Genomic DNA, 25,440 nt, shown 5'->3' with positions numbered 1-25,440 from the left:
CAAGCATGATTAAAAACTGTAAATTACTACATTCAATGAAAACATTTATGCAAATTCTTGAGCCAAAATAAAAGATTTAATGTTCTGTAACAAAAAAAAAAAAAAAATTCTGTTTCTATTTCACATTTGCAATTTTAAAAAGTAACTTAAATTAATTTTATAATATTATAACAAAATATAACATGAGTGTTTACATGGAAGATTAATCCTCAATTTAAAACCAAATTCTAGACGTCCGTCGCGCATTCATGAGCAATGATAGAACATGCACTCATGAATACGCAACTAACATCAGGATTTTCGCTGCAGAATTACTTACATTTCAGAATCAGAATCAGCTTTATTGCCAAGTATGCTTACATATACAAGGAATTTGTCTTGGTGACAGGAGCTTCCATTTGAGGTTGTTTCTCACCAAAACCCATTTTATCCCTTCAGAAGACTTGAAGTATGAAGCCACGTGGACTACTTTTATGATGCTTTTGGGTCTTTTTTAAGCTTTAAAGTGAGGCACTATCCACTGCAGTTGTCTTAAGAAGATGGTCCACGATATTCATTTTAACATCTAAAGAGGGGAGAAAGTGAAAGAGATATGGGGTAGATACAGAGTATTTGGGGAAAGCTAGAGGGAGCGAATAATGTGTGAGAGAGCAAAACAGTCTAGTGAGAGGAAGAGAAACAAGGATGAGACAAAGGACAATAGAATTGGAACAAAATTGCTAACAGTGGAGGTCACAACAGGTGTCTGACCCCAGACAAACCCTCTCAGCCTTTAGAAATAGGCTGCAAAGTTAACCGTTTCCTTCTCCAGCCATGCTTTGTAAACAGCACTTTCTTTCGCCCAGGGATCAGACAGATGGCTTTGTGGATAACAGAGGGAAAATAGCAGTGATTATGTTTGAATCAGTCTGAGAGCTGTTATTAGCCAGCCCTTTATTTATTCCAGTCCATTCACACCACCAAAATGTACATTGACTTATATTATCCTTTTTCCCTGCTGTTTGTAAAACGGTGGACAGACTCAAGGTCAGTCATAAAATGCCACAAAAAAATGCCTTTCAGTTTATATATGAAATGTTGTCTGATATGAAGACAACGATATATGCAAAGGTCTTCTTCCATTAGTTCCCATCCCTCTGTAGAATTTCATAGTCACTAGTGCTGCAACTAACAATTATTTTGATCATTGAATAATCTTTGATTAATCAGATATTTTTTTTAATTCCCCTGTATTAAATTTTTTGTTTTTTATATTTATGAAAAAAATATATAAATTATTGAGCTATACTATGCGTATAAAAATATAGATATACATTTTACAAAACAAAGTGAATATATTTATTTATTTTTTTATATATAAATTGTATATTGTTTGGCCACAGTTTGGAGGCAGCAGGACCAGTGGCTTCTCAGGGACCTTATTTAGTGTGGGGCACAAAAAATCACTTAATCAATTATTTGACTGATCTTTGAAACATTGACGAATAATTCCAAATTCTGTCCGTCATTTCGACAGATAAAAAAGAAACAAGAAAAACATTTTAACCTAGTGCAACAGTTTTGACTTTGTGCCCTGTTCATTCCCTGGTATTAATATGTGTTAAGAAGCGTATTAACTGGCACCATCATCATTTATGTTTCTTTTGTATTTGTATTTTGAATCTGATTTCATGACCGCATACATCAAACATTAGTTCAATGTGTTAATGTAGGATAATAAAGCGCAAACTGCATAATAAAAAGAAAACGCAAAAAAAGCAGTGCGTCATTTCAGCCAATTATGCATGCATTTTATATAAGCGCAAACATCACGTTTAGAGCAGAATTGTCCATTATTTTAGTGGAGTAACTATGTTAACTAAGCTTCACAGATGTGCTTGTTACACTTTATGTTCACATCAGGGACTATCAAGTTCTGTGAACTTGTGCATGTGTGTATGCACTTTAACCGGCAATGTTTAAAAACCTTGTTTTAGCGCAGCAGTTGATTGGCAGGTAAAAGTTTCACAATAGAACTCATTGGTTTCACAAGTCAAAAAATCGATCACAAAAGCCTATCTACTGTCATATATGTGCCATTATAATGGTTGCTACGCTCCTTAATATCCTAGTACTTATAAAATGAAAACAAGAATGACTGATAAAAATAGATCATGGCAAAAATTTTACAGAGAGTGATGAATAAAGATTTTTTTTTTCTAGTGCAACCTCCGAACATGATGCCACACAAGCATCCCTAATAATTTAATCTCAATACAAAACACCATTAAAACATACACATCCATGTCAAAAAGCTCAAGTGACCATGAAAGTAAACCACAAGTATGCAAATCGTAAAAGGTTGTGCATAATATCTCACTAACTCGAATGAACAGCATAACAAAACTAATCAAAATGACAGATTCCCAATATTTAGTTATTTAGTCATTGTAATCGACATACCTACATATACAAACTAATGCATCAACACCTCAACGCAATGGAATTCAATTCATTGAAATGATGAGCGTGCCCTTTAACTAATTCAACCAGCAGCACATTAGAATAAAATTAGCTTTTAAAACTTAACAATGAAGTTCACAACGCAGGTCTACTCTGCACTCGAGCGGTAACTTCCGAGGCTCATGTCAACAGCTTGACATACATATGATCAAAGCATTTGATTGGCTCAGGAACAAAGGCAAATGTGCCCCTCTGGCCATCTTTGAACGCTCATTGCACATGCTCGACATTTTCCAGATCTCCGTTGATTAACACTGAGGATGAAGGGCTAGCCCCACGCATAGCAAATGACAAAGATTAAATGGTTTTATGCAACAGACCTTAATAATAATTTATCAAATAATATTTACTTTTTTCTTGTATAATGGACATAAAACAAGTTTAATTTGCTTAAAGTATATTATTTCTTAAAATAAATTGATGATGATTTCATGCAATTTACACAACAGCGCCACCTCTGGCTGGGCTTAGCCACACTTGCCCCTAATGTAGAGACGCCTCTGAGCAGGACAATTTACCACTCAATTATTAATGATAATAAAGAAAACAAAACCACATATGTATTAATTGGTGAGAGTTAGAATGCTCTGCAGGAAAACACACATTCCCTGTGAACAAATAACACATTAATCTATTGTCTTTATTCTATAAATAAGGGATTCTGTAAAAAATATAATTTCTCGCTTTATGTAGGATTTCAGTTTTGGTTAAATTTAAACCTAAATTTATCAAACTGCAAGTTTGATCAAAAGTATTGTGCTCCCTTTCTCTGTTGCACTCAGTTTGATTGATGGGAATGCTCAGTGAAATGTTTAAAGTTTAACAAAGACTCGTTCACGGTAAAGGTTAACACTTTTGTGAAATGGAAATATGTGCATGACTTTGAATTCATAACATTCTGCATGCACAAGCACTCTTCTGCAACTGACGTGGCAACCAGCCCACATCAAACTTATATGCTTATGATATTATCTTTTTTGAAGTGTTAACATAAAGTGATCCCATGCTTCTAACATTTTAAGTCATCCTTCTCTTCATCTTGTCTCTGACATTTTTCAAATGAGTTTTATTATGCAAACGCATTTTTCACTATTGTAAAGTGAGGTCACTGTTGGATCTTCTCCTTGCATGCTGCACATGCACATAATTGATAATGAAATTTGTTGTTGAGTATTTTCATTATCTTCGATTATATCGATTTTATCGATTAGTTGTTGCAACACTAATAGTCACAAAAGTTAAACATGATATACAGTTGTATATCCCTAGGGGATCCAGCTTCACCTCATTACTATGACATTTCTGGATGGAAAAACTATGGCTGTTTTGCATTTAATTTATTTGTTTATTTATTTATTTATTTATTTATTTTGACATCTGGGAAATAATAGTTTTAGATAATAGCAATGCAAATTAAAGTGGTTGGACATTTTCCCTTCAACGTTAAAGGAATGTTTTGTTAGTTTCTGTTGTGAGTAATTCTTCTATCCATTTATTACACGGCTTTCTGGAATACTTGACTGGTCAATTCCAGCACTGGGCCATCAAATATTTCAGAATAATAACCACTGTCCATAGCAATGCTATGTCAATGAGCACAAATCAGGGAAATCTATGTTTTCTACAAAGCTTTGCTTGCGTCTCTCATATTACTCTATGGTCTCTACAAATAATCTAATAAAATCATTTCAACCTCATCAAATCAATATGTCCCTGTATTTATTTGGCAAGTAGCCATGTAATAAGTGGAATAATGTGCAGCTAGTCTAACTCCTGATACAAGATCACTGTCAGGGTTTTTACTGCGATAATGACCAGCTGGCTCTACAATATCCCTCAGATGTTAACCATTTTATTCACCACATTGTAATTTTTATTGAATCAAAACAAAACATACCCACCAGAAACTCATAAATAATTGAAACCTACATGTAATATAGATTTCATAATGTAGGCTAATTTATGTAATTTAATCTCAACAAGACATATTTACTTTCTTAACACACGTTCCTGCTCTTATTGCAAACAATTCATTTGTATAAGTTATCCCAAAGAATTCTTTTTTCTTTCTATACTTTCATAAAAATGTAATAATTAGATCTTCCTCTTAAACGACTGACACCACCAAGCACTCTTATTTTCTAACTACATGTAATATAGAGACAACTTTTTCACAATCAAATCAATTTCTTATGGATAAAATCAAGACCAACCCTACATTTTCTTCTTATTGAATATGCTGTGTTACTTGGAGATACGTCTCAGTATTGAAATAAAATGGGTCACAAACACCATTTCATGTTTAGGTTGATAACTCTTAAAATTTCACTTTTGAGCTTTAACGGGAGACATCAAAGTAAGATCAAATGACCATCAGAGGAGAAAAGAAATAATTGTATGCTCATTAGTTTTTGTTCCTGTCCTGTAATATCTCCATCTGTGCCCTGAAGTGAACCATGCTAGTCTCTAGCGATCATGTAGACAGGCAGGTGCTGCTTTTTTGTTTAGCTGAGAGGAGAATTATAACCATTATTTGAACTGATATTGTTACCTGTTTAGTACTAGACAGTGCTTGATGAAACTGTCATCAAAACACAAAGGCAGGTACAAATGGAGAAGAAAGAGAAGAAAGATGACAAAAGTGTTTAAAGGAAAGGACTCTGTTGCTTTCTGTGTAACAGTGCATAATGACAATCACCCTTCTGGTCTCTGTACAAAACAACTCTCAAATATAGCACAGGGTCGAGAATCTTTAAAAAGTATAAAAAGTTTTAGCATTAAATTATTCCGTAAAGCTCTCAAGATAAGGACGTTAAGTGTCAAACTGCTTCTTTAGGGCCAGAGGAGAATCTGGTACCTATAAAACAGAAAATTACTTTTCACTCAGCTAGACTTTTTTTTTTTTTTCATACAAACATCAAATTGTTACAGACTTAAGAAAGTGGGAAAAAAAGTAAAAAATAAACAAGCATAATAAATGCCCACATACATATGAACATATAATCACAATAAAATATGCATATACATACACTACCGGTCAAAAGTTTTGAAACACTTGACTAAAATATTTCTCATGATCTTAAAAATCTTTTGATCTGAAGGTGTATGCTTAAATGTTTGAAATTAGTTTTGTGGACAAAAATATAATTGTGCCACCATATTAATTTATTTCATTATAAAACTAAAATTTAATAACAATAAAAAAAAGTTTTTGAAATTGATGACATGGACCAAATAATAAAGAAAAGCAGCCAATAAGTGCCCAACATAGATGGGAACTCCTTCAGTACTGTTTAAAAATCATCCCAGGGTGATACCTCAAGAAGTTGGTTGAGAAAATGTCAAGAGTACATGTCTGCAAATTCTAGGCAAAGGGTGACTACTTTGAAGATGCTAAAATATAACAGTTTTGATTTATTTTGGATTTTGTTTAGTCACAACATAATTCCCATAGTTCAATTTATGTTATTCCATAGTTTTGATGACTTTACTATTATTCTAATAATAGTTTAAAAAATTATAATAAAGAATAAGTGTTTCAAAACTTTTGACCGGTAGTGTATATAAACATCCAAATAAACAAGAAAACAGAAAACATTTTATCCAGAGCCTGTCTCCTTAAAGTAATCTAAAAAAGGACTCCAAGATTTTATAAAGAGATCTGGTTTCATTCTGAATCCAAATTTAACCTTCTCAAGTTTGAGGGCAAAAAGTAGTTCAAAAACCCACTGAAGATAGGTTGGTGGAGATGGCAGCTTCCAATTAATTAGTACAAGTCGTCTAGCCAACAATGTGAAAAGTGCAATATAATCAATCTCTAAAGTTGTCAGTTTAACATTTTCTGGAAGAACCCCCAAATAATGCTGTCAAAGGGTTGGGGTCTATTACTGTGGTAAAAGTTTCTGAGAAACAACTAAAAATTCTCCCCCAAAACTTTAATAACCAAAAAGAATGAAACAGAGAGGCTGGTTCCACAACACAGCGTGGACAGGTGGGGTCCAAATCAGGAAATATCTTGCAGAGTTGCACCCTAGACCAATGAATATGATGTACTACCTTAAATTGAATAAGCCTATGCCTAGAGCTAACTGAAGAAGAATGTATCCTTTTTAAGACAATATCCCAAGTTTCATTTTCTAACATAATACCTAAGTCCTCTTCCCAGAGAGATTTTAATGACCTATTAGATGGGGTTTGTTTGTTATTAATTATAATATAAATCTTTGAAATGGCACCCCTTATACATCTATGCTGATTTAAAATACTGTCTAGGACACCACTAGGAGGGGCAGAGGGGAACTCTGGGAGATGTTTACTGGCAAAGCTCCAAGTTTGAATACCGGAATAAATGTGAATTAGACAAAGAAAAATGTTCTTTAAGTTGGTCAAACGAAGCAAAATTATTGTCTATAAATAGTTGATCAATCGTAATTAGACCTTGTGACTTCCAAATATTGAAAACCCCATCAAAAAGAGAGGGTGGAAAGGAAACATTACTGGCAATGGGTGCGGCTGAAGAAAGACACTTAAGCTCTAGAGCTCTGCGGAACTGAGTCCAAATCCTCAGAGAATGTTTAACAGTTAGATTCTTAATCAAAATACTATGAGTAGGAGGGATAGAAGAACAGAGCAAAGATGTTAACGTGACTGGGGAACAACATACAGCCTCTATTTGCACCCAGAGATATTTACACGATTGCAAATCATGTTGTACCCAGTACAATAAGTTTCTAAAGTTGGCTGCCCAGTAGTAAGTTTGACTAAGTTAGGCAAAGTCAAACCTCCCACCTCCTTTGGCTTAACAAGATGATTTAGACTTATTTGCCTTGGTTTGTTATTCCAAATATATGAAGAGAGAGTCTTTTCCAGACAGAAGAAAAATGACTTAGGAATAAATATGGGTAAACATTGAAATAAATATAAAAATTTGGGAAGAATGTTCATTTTAACTGCATTTACCCTTCCTATCAGCGAGAGAGGAAGGGGTTTCCATGATAAAAACAAAGATTTTGTGAGATCAAATAAAGGGCTAAAATTGGCTTTAAATAAGTCAGCATGTCTACATGTCACTTGGACACCCAGGTACCTAAATTGGTTATTAACAACTCTGAATTGGAAATTTGAATATGAGATACTTAATGCAGCAGAATTCACTGGAAACAGTTCGTTCTTAGAAAAATTCATCTTGTAACCCGAAAAAGTATTAAATGAGTCCAATATTAAAAGTACTCGAGGAATTGAGACCAAGGGGATTGGATATAAATAAAATAAGATCATCAGCATATAAAGACATTTTTGTTCTAGGCCAGCACGGAAAATACCCTGCACCCCTCGAGTCAGCACGTAGTGCAATTGCCAGGGGTTCAATAGCAAATAAAAGCGGGGAAAGGGGACACCCCTGTCTTGTGCCCCGATATATTGGAAAAGGATCTGAAATAATATTGTTTGAGCGTACAGATGCTTTGGGAGTGGCATAAAACAGCTTTATCCAAGAAATGAATTTTAGACCAAATCCAAACCTCTCCAAAACATTTATAAGATAGTCCCACTCGATGCGGCTTTCACAGCGTCTAGTGAGACCACAACTTCAGCATTTTTGGAATGAGGTGAATATAAAACATTAAAAAGACACCTAATATTAAAAAAGAGTGTCTGTCTCAAACAGAGCCAGTTTGATGAGGTGAAATGACTCTATGCAATGTTTTTTCAAGCCGAATAGATAATATTTTAGCTAGTATCTTGTAGTCACAATTTAAAAGCGATATGGGACGATAAGAACTGTAGTCAAATGGGGGGTTTATCTTTCTTGAGAGTTAATGAGATATTAGCTTGATAGAAGGTTGGGGGTATTTTAGAATTTTGGAGGCTCTCTAAAAAACACAAAAGCAAAACTGGGCATAATAATTTAGAAAATGCTTTATAAAAATCAGACGGGAAACTGTCAGGACCTGGGGCCTTGCCTGTTTTCATGGAAGCAGTCGCATCAGCTATTTCTTCAATTTGTATATCCTCATCCAAGAAATCACACAGAGTCTTCTCTACAGTGGGGAAATCTAATTTATCTAAAAAAGTATTCATTAAAAATGCATCTTGGGTGGATTCAGAGGTGTACAAATTTGCATAGTATTGTTTAAATTAAGAGTTTATTTCTTTATAGTCAGTGGTAGTAATTCCTGAAGATAAACTAAGTTGGGGTATCAAACGTGACGTCTGTGATTTGCGAATATGATAAGCTAACAATTTACCCGTCTTATCACCAAACTCATAGACCCTATGTTGAGCACGTAAATACAAATTCTCTGCCTCATCGGTCAATAACAGATCATATTTTGTCTGCAAAATCTGACATTCTTTATAGAGGTTGGGAGAGGGATTCAGTGAGTACTGAACATCAATAGCTGTTATAGAACTAGATAATTCATCTAGTCGCCTCTTTCGCTCTCTATTCTTATAAGACGAATATGAAATTATTAAGCCATGCAGATAACATTTTAAAGTCTCCCAAATGGTAGAATAAGCCATACCTTTTGAGTACTATTGAGTTCAAGAAAAGAAGATATACTTGAGGAGATACATTTTACAAATTCTTTATCACATAAGAGAGCAGGGTTAAAGGACCACTGATGCTGCTTTGGAGGTGCTTTTGGAAAGCTAAGTTCAAGAACAGCTGGTGCATGATCCGATACTACTATGCTTTCATATGAGCAATCCTGAAGTTAAGAAGTTTGTTATCTAGAAAAAAATAATCAATTCGTGAGTAGGACTGATGTACGTGAGAAAAAAATGAATATTTCCTTGTTGAGGGGTTTAAAAAATGAAACGCATCACAAATACCATAGTTATGCAGGAAAGATCGAATAATCGCTGCACATTTTGAAAGAGATATAGCTTTTTTTGAAGACCTGTCAAGTTATGGACAAATACCATTGTTATGCAGGAAAGATCGAATAATCGCTGCACATTTTGAAAGAGATATAGCTTTTTTTGAAGACCTGTCAAGTCATGGACATATCACACAGTTAAAATCTCCACCCAGGATTAATGAATGAGAATGAAGGTCAGGTATACATGATAAAAAAGAGGTAATAAAGTCAACATCATCATAATTAGGAGCATAGACATTAGCAAGAATTAGGGGGTTGAAAACAAAGTTCCTGTTACAATGACATATCTGCCCTTATGATCTGCAATAACTTGTGATACCACAAACGGAGTAGATTTATGTGCTAAAATGCCACAACCCCTAGACTTGAACTGAAAATGTGAATGATAAACTTGCCCCACACAGTCTTTTTTCAATCTAAAATGGTCAGAAGAATAGAGGTGAGTTTCTTGAAGAAACACAAAATTGGCTTTCAGTTTTTTTAAGATGGATCAGAACCTTATTACGCTTAACAGGATTATTCAAACCTTAACAGTTCCAGCTAACCCATCTCACCAACCCATCTTCATTAACCCTACCACCCATCATTTAAAGAAAAAGAAGAAAAAGAAAAAAGAAAAGTGAAACCCAAGTAGTTATACAAGGAAAAGTAAATATAGAAAAGCATGTAAAAAATAAAAAAGAGCAATGGCCCAATCTTGTGCTCTTGAGATAAACAAAGAAATAAGAACATATTAACACACTTCAAGAACCCTAGCGCGAAAACCCGCCTCCCGCCCTCACTGCCACCCCCACCCGCGCTCTTGACCTGAGCTAACACTCCCCCAACTAGAGTTTACGCTACCCTGAGGAAAAACCCCAATGTGCGTGCGAGATATTGTGTTTCTTACCTCGGACGCATTTCCGCAAACAAATAACAAATACAGCGAATGCAATCTAATACAAATAAACAAACATAAAAAAAAAAATCTAAACATATTAAACCGCTCAGATAAGAAAAGTGCTTTAATAGTCTCTGGACCAGAGATAATGAGACATTAAGTTCCAGTACTTTGTGCCTATTCAAGCAGGTAGTAGGGGTTGTTTCACAAAAGCCATTGCCATGGCTGGAGTATCAAATTTGTGTTCAGCGCCATTCTTTGTGATCCTGAAGCCGGTGAGCCGATATATCGGTCAGCCAATATTAGCCTTTCACCGATATATCGGTATCGGCGGATATTTTACCAATATGCGCCGATATGAAAACTTTTTTTTAAGAACATATAATGCAGAAAACAATGCTTTAGAATTGGTGTCATTACGTAGTTTGTCCAGCAGAGCATGCTCCTCCAACACCATTGTTTTCAGAGCTGACTTGGAGCTGACGGTGGCTCTGCAGACAGGGGGGAGTTAAAGATTTGAGCGATCTCTTCTCATTAAATTGCTAACTAGTTTGTGAAATACATACTGGAAAGTTAATAAAAAATTACCCCATCATTTTATGTAAGTAATATAATGTTAACCCTGTCCCTGACAACCATGTCACTCATGTTTATCACATCTGTTTGCTGTTAGCCAGCTATAGTTTGTCAGTGCAGCCAGTAATGTAGCAGATTGAAAGGTAAACATCAGAGCATCTTTTTGCAGCTCCGCAGACAACGGTGCGGTGGTGGATTGTGTGTGGTGGGTGTTGATTTCACGCTTCGCTGTTGCCTAGTTGGTGAGACACAATGCTGGAAAGTAAATAAAGTCCATCTTTTACTCTCCGTGACAACGAGCTTATAGCTAACTAGCTAATTACGTAGCTACTTTCATTGCTTGTCAGCGTGTAAACATGTATTCACCAAACTGTTTTGTTTAGGATTTGCAGATTGGTACCCCCTTCAACCGAACAATTCAAGTCGTTACATTTATAAAATGTAATATTTAAAAGTCTGGTTTTCCAGACATTAAAATAGGATACGTAATAAAAGTAGATTTAATAAATAGTATATTTGCCCTGTGTAAATAATAATATATAGGATCTGTATCTAAAATAAATGAGGGGTGATACATACTAATACAACAGGCTGGAAAAATAGACATTTATTCATTTTAATATTCTATATACACTACCGGTCAAAAGTTTTGAAACACTTGACTAAAATTTTTCTCATGATCTTAAAAATCTTCTGAAGGTGTATGCTTAAATGTTTGAAATTAGTTTTGCAGACAAAAATATAATTATGCCACCATATTAATTTATTTCATTATAAAAAAGTTTTTGAAATTGGTGACTTGGACCAGATAATAAAGAAAAGCAGCCAATAAGTGTCCAACATAAATGGAAACTCCTTCAATACTGTTTAAAAAGCATCCCAGGGTGATACCTCAAGAAGTTGGTTGAGAAAATGTCAAGAGTACATGTCTGTAAATTCTACTACTTTTCACTCAGCTAGACTTTTTTTTTTTTTTTTTCATACAAACATCAAATTGTTACAGACTTAAGAAAGTGGGAAAAAAAGTAAAAAATAAACAAGCATAATAAATGCCCACATACATATGAACATATAATCACAATAAAATATGCATATACATACACTACCGGTCAAAAGTTTTGAAACACTTGACTAAAATATTTCTCATGATCTTAAAAATCTTTTGATCTGAAGGTGTATGCTTAAATGTTTGAAATTAGTTTTGTGGACAAAAATATAATTGTGCCACCATATTAATTTATTTCATTATAAAACTAAAATTTAATAACAATAAAAAAAAGTTTTTGAAATTGATGACATGGACCAAATAATAAAGAAAAGCAGCCAATAAGTGCCCAACATAGATGGGAACTCCTTCAATACTGTTTAAAAATCATCCCAGGGTGATACCTCAAGAAGTTGGTTGAGAAAATGTCAGGAGTACATGTCTGCAAATTCTAGGCAAGGGTGACTACTTTAAAGATGCAAAAATATAACACAGTTTTGATTTATTTTGGATTTTGTTTAGTCACAACATAATTCCCATAGTTCCATTTATGTTATTCCATAGTTTTGATGACTTTACTATTATTCTAATGATAGTTTAAAAAATTATAATAAAGAATGAGTAAGTGTTTCAAAACTTTTGACTGGTAGTGTATATATTTTGAGTGTGTTGAAACTTGACACCGGGCGATGCACCCTGAAAACTGCATCGTTAGAACGGTTTCATGCTGAAGAGTCGCTTTTTTCTCTCTCTCTCGTAAATGTAAATGAGTGTAAATGCCAAAACCGTCATGTCGAAAGGACTGATGCCTGTCAACCAAAACATGAGCTCACTGATGTCATTAAATATCAGTCTTTTTATTCTATCCATTGCTGGTCAGAGGCTGCCGTAAATATTTAGTTTATACGTAGGGTTACGTCCTACATAAATTTAATGGTGCAACGCTCAAATATTTACGCCACAACTAGGCTAAGTTGTAACGTACGTATAGCTGGTGCAACTGGCCCCTGATGTTTATTTAGCTATTTATTTCATTTGAATTTATTCTTTATTTAAATGGTCAGCAACTGACTGATACTAAACAGTAATACTGATGTTTATTTAGCTATTTATTTTATTTTTATTTATTCTTTATTTTAATGGTCAGCATTTGACTGATGCTAAATAGTACTGATGTTTATTTAGCTATTTATTGTATTTTTATTCTTTATTTAAATGTTCAGCGATTGACTGATATTAAACGGTACTGATTTTTATTTTATTTTATTTATTCTTTATTTAAATGGTCAGCAATTAACTTATACTAACAGTACTGATGTTTATTAAGCTATTTATTGTATTTGTATTTATTCTTTATTTTATCAGTGTTCATTTCTAGAATTTGTTGACAATGTATAATATTAATGTCAAATGTTCCTTCTAGAGCAGGTCTCCAGGAGAGTCGTCGTCACGACAGACTCCTCCAAGTCGGGCTGGGGCACCATTTGCAATGGGCATGCAGCCGCAGGTTCCTGGACAGGCCCTCGTCTGCATTGGCACATCAACTGCCTCGAGTTGCTTTCGGTATTGCTAGCCCTGCGGAGGCTTCGGCCGTTGATCCAGGGCAAGCATGTGTTGGTCTGGACAGACAACACGGCGACGGTAGCATACATAAACCGGCAAGGTGGTTTACGCTTGCCTGGCATGTCGCAACATGCCCACCGTCACCTCCTCTGGAGCCAGCAGCTGCTCAAGTTGCTGCAGGCCACTCACATCCCCGGCGAACTCAATCGCACAGCGGACACGCTGTCACAGCAGGTGACCCTCAGGGGAGAGTGGCGGCTCCAACCCCAGGTGGTCTGGCTGATTTGGAGTCGATTCGGTCCCCCTCGGCATGGATGCACTGGCACACAGCAGGCCCTGGGGTCTGCGCAAATATGCGTTTCCCCAGAGAGCCTACTTGCACAGACGTTGTGCAAGGTCAGGGAGGATGAGGAACAGGTCCTTTTGCACCCTACTGGCCCACCCAAGCTTGGTTCTTGGAACTTACACTCCTCGTGACAGACCATCGCTGGCAAATTCCCTGAGGAAGGACCTTCTTTCTCAGGGACGAGGCACGATCTGGCACCTGTGACCAGACCTCTGGAACCTCCACGTCTGGCCTTTGGATGGGACGTGGAAGATCTGAGTGGCCTACTACCCACGGTGGTAGACACTATCACTCAGGCCAGGGCCCCCTCTACCAGGCGACTGTACGCCTTGAAGTGGCGCCTGTTTGCGAATTGGTGTTCTTCCCGAGGCGAAGAACCACAGTGTTGTGCAGACAGGTTGGTGCTTTCCTTCCTGCAGGAGAGGTTGGAAGGGCGGCTGTCCCCCTCCACTTTGAAGTGTATTTAGCTGCTATAGTGGCACACCATGATGCAGTGGATGGTAAGTATTTAGGGAAGCACGACCTGATCATCAGGTTCCTTAGAGGTGCCAGGAGGTTGAATTCTCCTAGGCCGCACCTCATTCCCTCAAGGGACCTCTCTGTGGTCCTGCTGGGCCTACAGAGAGCCCCTTTCGAGCCCTTAGAGTCAGTTGAGCTGAAAGCCCTCTCCTTGAAGATGACCCTCCTGACTGTGCTCACCTCCATCAAGAGGGTTGGGGACCTACAAGCATTCTCTGTCAGTGATTTCCAAGGTTCCCACTACCCCCTTTAAAGATCAGGTGGTGAACCTGCTAGCACTGCTCCAGGTGGAGGCAGACCCAGCCTTGTCATTGCTGTGTCCGGTACGTGCTTTGCTTATCTATTTGGACCGTACGGAGAGCTTTAGACACTCCGAGCAGCTCTTTGTCTGTTTCGGGGGACAGCAGAAGGGGAACGCTGTCTCCAAACAGAGGATTGCCCACTGGATTGTGGACGCCATTGCGTTGGCATACCAGGCCCAGGGTGAGCTGTTCCCTTTGGGACTACAAGCACACTCTACCAAGAGCGTAGCCTCCTCCTGGGCCTTGGCCAATGGCGCTTCTCTAACAGACATCTGTAGGGCAGTGGGCTGGGCAACACCCAATACCTTCACGAGATTTTATAATCTCCGGGTTGAGCCAGTTTCATCCTGTGTGTTGGTAGGTACAAACAGGCAAGGATGCGGGCAGCTGGCCTGGTGTACTGCTGACACACAAGTGCCGTTCCCCTTCCCAGGGGAAGATGTGCGCTCTGTCATCCACGTGAGTTCCCAGGATCTGTGAACCCTGGATTCCTCCCTCAGCACCTGCGGAAAACAAATTCGGTGGAGGAATTCGATGCCAGGCCCAGTACTTGTGTCAGTATGCCCTGTTCAGGTCAGCCCTGTACTGGGATAGGTGCTCCATATGCATTGATTCCCTGTCGGTAACCCCATATGACATAATCTTCCACGGGACAGTCTCCCTAATGGTAGACCCGTGTCTCCCCTTGGGCAGAGTCCCCTCTGCCACCGGTTGCTGTGTTTGTAGAGCTCCGTCCTCTCCAGGTAGGATCTACCACGGGGACTTCCTCCACATGTGATACTGCCAATAAAGAATCGGTAAGCCCATGTGACGTATTTCCACACAGTTACCTCCCCTTCAGGCAGGGTGTGGTCTCCGCGGTGTCTTTTTCCAAGGACACTGTGGCAGCAGGGGCGTGGTCAAGCGTCCATCCGGAGAGAGAGAAAGCGGTAAGGGCGCTTGCACCTGAGCTAGATTATGTTTAACACCTGTTTCTAATTCCAGTGAGCATGGGGAGAGCAGCATATAAGCAGCCATGCCACCAGCAGAGAGAGAGAGAGTCTGGCACAAGGAAGGCCACGGTGCTCCTGAAGCTGCTACATTTAATTTGTTATGTTTGTGAAGCTGATGTGTTTAAGTTACTACGTGCCTGTGAAGCTATTGTGTTTAAGTCTACGTGCCTGTGAAGCTGATGAGTTTGTAAAGATGTAAAGCATTGAAGTGGCTGATTAAATGTCCTACCTGAGCCTGGAAAAACCTGCTTCCCTGTGTTCTCCTTCCCTTCTGTTTGTGAGCTGTGTTACATTGGTGCCGAAACCCGGGATCTTAAAGTATGCCCCATGGAGTCCTCCCAGTTGGCAGAGATCCTCAAATTCCTTGCTGGCTTACACCAGTCCCACCAACAATCCCTGCTTGAGCTCCAGCAAGATCAAGATCGCCGGTTCTTTGAAATCCTTCGGGCTCAAGCAGAGGACCAGCATGCGATAAGGTACTCGTATTACTTCCCACATTGAGCTCCAAATTACTCGCCAAGTGGCAAGGGCCCTTTGAGGTCACACGACGAGTGGGGGATCTCGATTATGAGGTAAAGCGAACCGATAGAGGATTTTTTTTGTGCACGTCAAATATATCACCTCAACCTCCTGAAATTGTGGAGGGACACGGTCCCTGTGATGTTGGCTACGGTAGTCCCGGAGAGGGCGGAGCTCGGGCCGGAGGTGAATACAAAACACAATAATTTCACTCCGGTCACTTGCGGAGACCACCTCTCACCTTATCAACTCGCAGAGGTTGCCAAGTTGCAAAAGGAGTTTGCAGATGTGTTTTCCCCTCTACCGGGTCATACGAACCTCATCCAACACCACATCGAGACCGAACCAGGGGTGGTGGTACGTAGCCATCCCTACCGATTGCCCGAGCACAAAAAGAAAATTGGCCGGGAAGAATTGGTTGCAATGCTCGATAGGGGGGTAATAGAGGAATCCCACAGCGATTGGTCCAGACCGGTTTTTCTAGTTCCTAAGAGCGATGGGTCTGTACGGTTCTGTGTGGATTATAGAAAAGTCAACACGGTGTCTAAATTTGACGCATACCCAATGCCTCACATTGATGAGTTGCTCGATCGGTTGGGCACTGCTCGATTTTATTCGACACTGGATTTGACAAAGGGTTATTGGCAGATCCCCTTGATACCAATTTACCATGAAAAAACAGCCTTCTCCACGCCGTTTGGATTATACCAATTCGTGACACTTCCGTTCGGTTTGTTTGGAGCCCTGGCTACATTTCAGCATCTCATGGACCGAATCCTCAGACTGCATTCGGCTTATGCCGCTGCCTACTTAGATGATATCATCATTTACAGCAATGATTGGCAGCGGCACATGCAGTATCTGAGGGCGGTTCTGAGATCACTGAGATGAGCGGGACTCACAGCAAACACCAAGGAGTGCACGATTGGGTGGGTGGAGGTACTTCATCTGGGGTTCCACTTGGGCCACAGGCAGGTGCGTCCCCAAATTGACAAGACTGCGGCGATTGCGACCTGCCTGAGGCCCAAGACCTAAAAGGGGGTGAGACAGTTCCTGGGGCTGGCTATTATAGGAGATTTGTGCCTAATTATTCAGATGTCACCAGCCCGCTGACTGATCTCACTAAAAAGGGAGCTCCAGACCCAGTCCAGTGGACGGAGCAGTGTCAACAGGCGTTCATGCAGGTTAAAGCCGCACTTTGCGGGGGGTTGCTTTTACATTCACACGATTACTCTCTCCCTTTTGTCTTGCAGACGGACGCTTCAGACAGAGGGCTGGGGGCCGTGCTCTTGCAGGTGGTGGAGGGGGAGGAGCGCCTAGTGCTGTGCATTAGCCGCAAGCTAGGGAGACTAAGTACAGCACCGTAGAAAAGGAGTGTCTCGCCATCAAGTGGGCGGTCCTCACTCTCTGGTACTTCCTGTTGGGGCGGGCCTTCACCCTCTGTTCGGATCACGCCCCACTCCAATGGCTCCACCGCATGAAGGATACCAGTGCGCGGATCACCTGTTGGTATCTGGCTCTTCAGCCATTTAAGTTTAAGGTGGCCCACAGACCGGGAGCAAAAATGGCTGTCGCCGACTTCCTTTCCAGAAATGGGGGGAGTGGTAGATGGGCCGGATGTCTCCCCGGCCTGAGTCAGGCGGTGGGGAGATGTGGCAGCGGGGGCATGGTCAAGCGTCCGTCCGGAGAGAGAGAAAGCATAAGGGCGCTTGCATCTGAGCTAGATTATGTTTAACACCTGTTTCTAATTCCAGTGAGCATGGGGAGAGCGGCATATTAGCAGCCATGCCACCAGCAGAGAGAGAGAGAGGAAGACCACGGTGCTCCTGAAGCTGCTACGTTTAATCTGTTATGTTTGTGAAGCTGATGTGTTTAAATTACTACGTACCTGTGAAGCTAATGAGGCGAGTTCGTGAAGTTGTAAAGCACTGAAGTGGCTGATGTCCTACCTGAGCCTGGAAAAACCTGCTTCCCTGTGTTCTCCTTCCCTTCTGTTTGTGAGCTGTGTTACAGACACCTACCCCGATGCGAATGTGCTTTGATCCCAGCTGGAATCAAGCGAGTTCTTTCTCCGGGAGAGGAAAGAAGAGAAAAGGCCGAACCTGCTGGTGCGAACTGTTCCCATTGTGGGCACGTCTGACCCACGCTTTTATGCTTTCAGGGGGCGAGGGTCCATACGAGGTGCATGGGGCGTTGGGAAGGTTACGATGGGGCCGGTGCACTTGTTACTTGGCACGCAGTGGCCTGCCTGCACCTGCACCGCTGATCCACATAACACAGTTCAACTGGTTGTGGCATTTTGTATAGGGACCCCTAGTGTCACTACATTGACACTACGTCGAGTGAGTGACAGATAGGGAACGTCTAGGTTACTGTTGTAACACCCATTCCCTGATGGACTCTGTCTCGGCTCCTCAGCATAAACTTGAATAAGTGGTTGCACACCAGCTCCTTTTATACCTGTATGTCCGGGGGAGTGGCATGCAAATTTCACTCGCCAATTTTCATTGGCCTTTTCTCAAACATCAGAGGTGTTTGGGGCTCCCAAGGGCGACCCCTAGTGTCGCTACATCGACACAACATCTCGTTCCCTCCATCAGGAAAAGGGGGTTACCACAGTAACCTAGACGTACTTAACCTTGAGCAAATCACAATGTGTTGGCTGTGATTTATTAGGCAGACGCTGTCCTTTTCTCAACTTATTTAGAAATGGTTTTACTTATTATAGACAGCAGAAGGCTGGCTGGGCTTATCTCCACTGGTAATGAGTTCATATATTGCAGGGGGGTTGAATTTTTGCTTTCCTGGTGAGATTAAAACAGCCTGGTGTTCACAGTTGTGGAAATGAATGTTATCTTTAGGAAATTGCTGCTCCTTCCCCCTTATGAAATAGACAACTCAAGTGTCAGCATTATTCATAGTATTTTATTCACTGTATTTGTGAGCACCATTTATTTAGTAGATTTTAAATAGAAAAACTACACGTCACCCATTTCCACAGGGAGGGATGCATCTCCTACCTCTAAACATGGCTGTTAATTTTAGTGTCATAATTGAGTTCATTCTCCTCTCATCAGTCATGAGATGGTCTGATATGGGGCTTCATTTGCCCACTCAAAGGATGTGTTCTCAATGGATCTGTAGCTGTATGAGCTGTGTATTATCAATCCGACAAAGAGGTTCACTGGGTGTCATCTGCCTTGTATCAAACAGCAGTTTGGCTCCAGGAAAAGAAACGAGAAAGAAAATGTTACAATCTTCCCTATCTGCCCTCCACTTTTTCAACTACTCCATTATGGAAAACAATTCAGTGCAAACAAGACCATCCCTGTGCTGTTGCCCTCTGTAATGACTGTCCAAACTTTGTCTCCCTTAAAAACATGTGTTTCTTATCTGGATAGTATCTGGATATTCTTTTGCTGGACTAAATTAACATCTTGCATTCCAGTGCGTCTTCAATGTAATAGATCACATATACCCATGCAAAATGAAAAACACCACTTACCTGTTACATGAAAGGTTGCACTAAGTGAAAAATTCTTTCATTTATTGAAAACACTGATGCATAATTCATAATGCTTTCCACCTCCAACAGCTCTTTGTAAGACTAAACGAGCTCTTGCCAGAGATGTTCCTGTGATATCAGCCTCACATTAAAAGTACCAAGAGTTGCAATATTTTACGGATATTTTGATGGTTAAAAATAGAGCCTGATGAAAAATGTATGATCCAACCTGTGACAGGTCAAAGTGATGAACCTGTGAGGGTGCTTAACCCCCTGACGTATCATTCAAAGTCCCTGATCTTTTTCACACACGTTCCACTTTTATAATGTTTTATTGGCAAAAAAATTTTTGGTATTCATGTAGCTTAATATATTTTAAAATATATACTAATTTAATAAAAATTCTGATGTAAACATTATGAATGTTGTGAAACAACGAAGAAGTTATGTGTCATCAGATTTGTTGAAGTCTTCCACCAGTAAATGCAGAATATTAGTGAAGATATTGGTATAGACTGTACATAGTAATCACTACATGCAACTTGTAGCACCACAATTCATAGAAATTATATGGAAAGTAATTCATTCAAAACACCTTTTAGTTAAGCAAAGATTGAGATGGTTTGGGTAGGAGGGGGGCTATGGATCCTCCTAGAGAGTTCACTGGGGACTAAGCCTCTTATCTCTTCCAACCAGCATCGCTCCTGGTGACGGATGTAGCACAACCTCTGTTACATTTTTACCTGTGTAGTTGTATGCAGATAACAGAAATGAATAAGCATTTACACCTTCATCTAATGTGGTCAGAATATGTCCCTGACCACTTCCGAATGTAGTTTCAGTGACCCTCCACTCAGTAACCCTAACAGCAAAGACTTTCTTACTTTTCTGAATAACACAACATGTATATTATTGAGTCTGCATAATTCCTAATTGAGCACAGTGCTTTTCACAAAATAACTACAACCATATAAAAAAACGTTTCGGGTTATTTAAAGAATGTTAATCGTTTCTGAAAGTTACCCGTCTTCTAAAAATATCAGGGGCCGTAGTATGAAACTTCTCAGAAATGCTCTTAAGAATAGTCCTAAGATTTGACTTATAAGTGTCAAATAATTATCAAAAAGTAGGACTTGTTAAAGAGTAGGAGCTTTTAATAAAGAAGATAAATGCAACTTTCAGCAAAGTCTAATCTTGATTCTTAAGTGCTGACTAAGGTGACACTTAAAGGAATAGTTCACCCAAAAATAAAAATTCTCATCATTTTCTCACCCTCATGCTTTCCCAGATGTATGTGACTTTATATGCTTTTTGGACCTTCAAAGTTAATCGTTTGAAGGTCAAAAATTTCTGTCCATCATTCACTTGCGTTGTATGGACCTACAGAGCTGAGATATTCTCCTAAAAATCTTTGTTTGTGTTTAGCAGAAGAAAGTCATACACATCTGGGATGGCACGAGGGTGCATAAATGATGAGAGAAGTTTACAAGTAAAACTTAAAGTAGGCTTCATTAAACAGCAGAAGGATTCTGTCAAAGCACCTGACACCCCACACATGACATCTATAAAAATTTTATATAAAGTGCTTAGGTCAGGCTTAGGTTGGGCCCTTTTCTCTGTAACTTTTTCAATAGACACAAGTTTTCACAACTGTAAAGTGACCACTGACAGAGGATCGCTGTGCTAGAGTGCAGATATCATAATGATACTCATTGTTGAGTGTTTTCGTCATTGATTTTTATAGTTTTAATGGCATTTGATTTGATTGATTATTTGTTGTAGCCCTCTGAAAGCTTAGGCATGAAGCTCATCAAATTTTTAATATACTTAATGTTGCTGTACATCCACAATAATATGTTTTGATGTATTAAATGAATGAAAAAAAAATGGATCCAATCCAAATTTTGACCAAATTCCACCATAATAATGTACAGTGCTTTCTTTCTTTGTTGATGTGTTTTCTCTGCATAACTCCAATTTTACTCTAAGCAGCTTTATGCATGCTCATCTGAAGTATAATTAAATGTATGACCAAGCTGTTTCTCTCTCTCTCTCTCTCTCTCTCTCTCTCTCTCTCTCTCTTTCTTCTGTAGACAGCTCAGACGGTGTTGTTGGTTGTCGCTGCTTTCCTCATCTGCTGGATGCCACACCACATCATAGCTATGTGGGTAGAGTTTGGCCAGTTCCCCTTGAATGATGCTTCATTTGCCTTTCGCATCATCTCTCACTGCCTGGCTTATGGAAACTCCTGTGTTAACCCCATTCTTTATGCCTTCCTCTCTGAAAACTTCAGAAAAGCTTGCAAGCAGGTCTTCACGTGCCATATTTTTTACTCTCCTCCGCCAGCGGGGAAAGTGGTGCGCATTCGCATGGAGAACTTCTCTATGACACATTCCACCACAAACATATGAGACTTAAAACTTGTTAAAGATTAAACATGTCAACACAGTTTAAATATACAGTAACTTAAAAGGGCAAAATTTGTTTTGTTTCTGCTTCAGTTGTCATCTGAGATGTGACTAACAAAGACAGTATAAATGAAGGGGATTTGTATTCGTTACCTTGAGAAAGAAAAAGCCTATATAATGCCTCAATTCATCATGTATCAAAGGCATTTGCATGTAAAAAAAAAAAACAAAAAAAAAAAAAAACAATTGTGAACTCTTTTTAAAGTGTTTAAAATGTGTTTAAAAGTCATTTAAATTAACTTATTTTGTTAATGTTCAATATGTTTAATGTGTGTTTAGGATAGTTCACCCTAAAATGAGAATTTTCAACATTTACTCGCTCTCAAGTTGTTTAGAATGCGTATTACTTTCATTCTTACATAGAACACAAAAAGACTAAATGTTAGGGACTGACCTTTCGTTGCATATTTTTCCAAACAATGAAAGTACATAGTGACTGAGTCTAACATTCGCCGTTTTTGTGTTTCACAAAAAGAATAATGTCATACGGCTTTAGAACTATGTGAGGGTAACTAAATAAAGACTAAAGACTGAATTTTCATTTTGGGGTAAATAATGGCTTTAATGTTTTTGAAAATAATTAAAACCTCTGTAAACATTCAGAGCTATTTAATCATAGGATAATTTTGTAAATATGTTTGAAAGAATCACTCTTCAAGAACATGACAGTTTGCGTATGAACCATAGTAGTGGTTTGAACATAATTTTATGTAGTGTTTGTGTGGAAATATATCAAACTTAGATTTAAACTGCACTATTAAATTGTATGATGTAATTATGTACTTCAGTAATATTGGTTAACATGTATTATGTCCAGTCTTATGGTTATACTATATATTCATTATGAAAACTGATAGTATTCAAGGTGTCTGCCTTAAGCATTAAAATAAATAAAACATTCTTATATCAGTGAACAATGAAATGTTTCAGTTTGTCAGAGTTGGTTTATGTTTAAAGAGGATGTAGCTGTCTGTTTCCAAATGCTTATGGTTAACTAAACAAAAGACCAGTGGAAACTCTTTGTGTGTGTGCATCTCTCTCTCCTCTCTATAACTCATGCCTCTCTGTGAGATACCAGGACAGAAGCTCTTATAAACACAGATTCTTTTTGGAATCGGGAATGAGTCAAGAAATTTTCAAAGCTTATGTGTTTTCTTTGAAGTGACAAGAAGCAAGGAACTGGCTGGATGGCACATTTTCCAACAGGTCAGTTTTCTGTAGAGTAAATGTGATTGCATAAGACACTACTGTCATCAAAGTCATTCACTTGTCGCTTTAATCCTCGTAGAATACAAATCCAGTTCAACACAGTTCTTACAAAAATGTCATGTCACTTTATTGTGAGAGCTGTTGAACTGGTTTTGTATTCCACAAGGATTAAAGCCACGAGTGAATGGCTTTTATGACAATACTCCAGCCTTATAGACTAATGCTGACGCCACTGACATGGTAGTACTACAGTGATGACAGTGCACAGAGCTCTAACTAACCCTAAAATGGCACTATTTTTGCACAGTTCACATCACTTTTGTATGACACAAGTGACTCTGTGGCCAAAGTGCAGTATTAACTTTAATTTAGATTTAAATATTGGATGAATGTTTAAAAAAATGCCACATTTTACGTAGTGCCCATACAATAGTTCTGGTAATGCACCTCTGTTTTGTTATTTCACGAACTTGCAGGTAAGTAGTCAATTATCCCTAGAGAAGTGATAAATACCAAAGTTAATTTACAGTTATTAACAGCTAAAGATATGCAAACTATTTCTCTATATGTTATATATACACACATCCAACAAGGTTACCTTCTTGAGTAAATGCAGAGTATGCACTTTGGTCCAACTGTTTTTGTTGTTTTTCAAACCCAATTAGTTACTGCACATTGCAAAGTCAATGACATGAGGGTCACTGTCTAGATATGTTACAAGGGCATCGTATACATGATGGTTTGTCTGTCCTTCATGTGTTAGATAATGCATATTATTCACAAAATGGACTTGTGGTTTGGCCAGACCAGGTTGCATTTTCCTTTGAATTGAGCCCATCAGAGCAGCTCACTGTTTATGTCTTTTCTAATCAATGTTATGAAAAACTTGCATCTCAATAACACTGCTGCAAAGTTCATATTTATCTCATGGCAACCCTCCTGTTGTGCAGAGGAGATAAACAGCTGGTAGTGAAGCGTGAAACCCCACTTTCAGACCTCTCTATCACATTCACTCCCATTAAACAGAAGATAACCACTACATGCACTAAAATAATAACACAAACAAACCAGCATTGCATCTAACAAAACAGCACAATACGTAAATATGCCTTATTCACAACTTTTTTAGTCTTACTACATTTAGTGGTCTGGGTCTTGTGCTTTCTTTAAATTAGGCTGTTTGTTATAAAATCCTGTTGTTCAGGGTCACATACCTCATATAATACCATGGTCTGCAAACCACACGTAACAGCGGGCGGGAGGTTGGCAAACATTATTGAAATATATTTCCAAACGTCACAACATAATTCAATCAGCAGCAATTTGTGTGTTTAAAGGAATAGCCAACCCAAAAATGAAAATGATCTCATCCTTTACTCACCCTCATGTTGTTCCAAACCTGTATGACTCTTCTCTGGAGAGAAGCACAAAAGGAGATGTTAGGCAGAACGACTGCCTCAGTCACCAATCACTTTCATTGTAGGGAAAAAATATGGAGTTAAAGTGAATGGTGACTGAAACGCACATGCTGCTTAACATCTTTTGTGTTCCATAGAACAAAGTCATGTGGGTTTGGATCAGGGTTCCCACTTTTTTTCATGACCTTTCTAGCCATTCGGTATTTCTGGATACTGAACCCTGTTGGAATACCATGATGGTGAGTAAATGATGATAGAATTTTTATTTTTGGATAAACTATCCCGGTACCACTTTACAATAAGGTTCTATACATTAACATTACTCAAGGTGGCACTGTTGTTTCAGTGACTGACTTGATTTACATTTGACATTACGATTTGACGAAGAAACAACATAGAAGTAAACTATATTAAGTACAACACATGAACAGTATGATATGACTATTGTCATTTGGGTGTGTAAGTTGTGCATCTATTTAGACTCAACAAGTGCCTGAGAAAATACACGCAAGATACACATAAGTTGCACATACATTACACATGTGTATTTTATGTGTTATGTGTAGCTCAATATTTGACAGCCAGTCGCATCTCATGAAATTTCAGTGTGAAAGTAATAAATCCTGTTGTTGATTTGTTGCATTATCGCTTTAATTTATGAAAAATAAAACATCAAATTATATCAAAATATAATATATCTAATTGTCTTGAAAATATTTTTACAATTTTACACTATCTGGGCATTTTGTACATCCTTTTTTGATAGATATAA

At 38.6% G+C, this 25,440-nt stretch overlaps 1 protein-coding gene across 1 annotated transcript in view; it reads left to right on the top strand.

Annotated features, from left to right (window-relative positions):
* Positions 1 to 22,188, top strand: part of galr1b (galanin receptor 1b) — a 75,477-nt gene extending 53,289 nt beyond the window's left edge. The window contains exon 3 of the mRNA XM_051655432.1: positions 21,667 to 22,188. Coding sequence (XP_051511392.1) covers positions 21,667 to 21,984 — 318 coding nt within the window. The 3' untranslated portion in view covers positions 21,985 to 22,188. The remainder of the gene's footprint in view (positions 1 to 21,666) is intronic.
* The last annotated feature ends 3,252 nt before the right edge of the window (positions 22,189 to 25,440 follow it).

This window comes from Myxocyprinus asiaticus, chromosome 2, assembly GCF_019703515.2.
Source record: "Myxocyprinus asiaticus isolate MX2 ecotype Aquarium Trade chromosome 2, UBuf_Myxa_2, whole genome shotgun sequence".
Lineage (NCBI taxonomy): Eukaryota > Metazoa > Chordata > Actinopteri > Cypriniformes > Catostomidae > Myxocyprinus > Myxocyprinus asiaticus.
The sequence above is the reverse complement of the archived record's forward strand: the minus strand, read 5'-3'. Positions and strand labels throughout refer to the sequence as shown.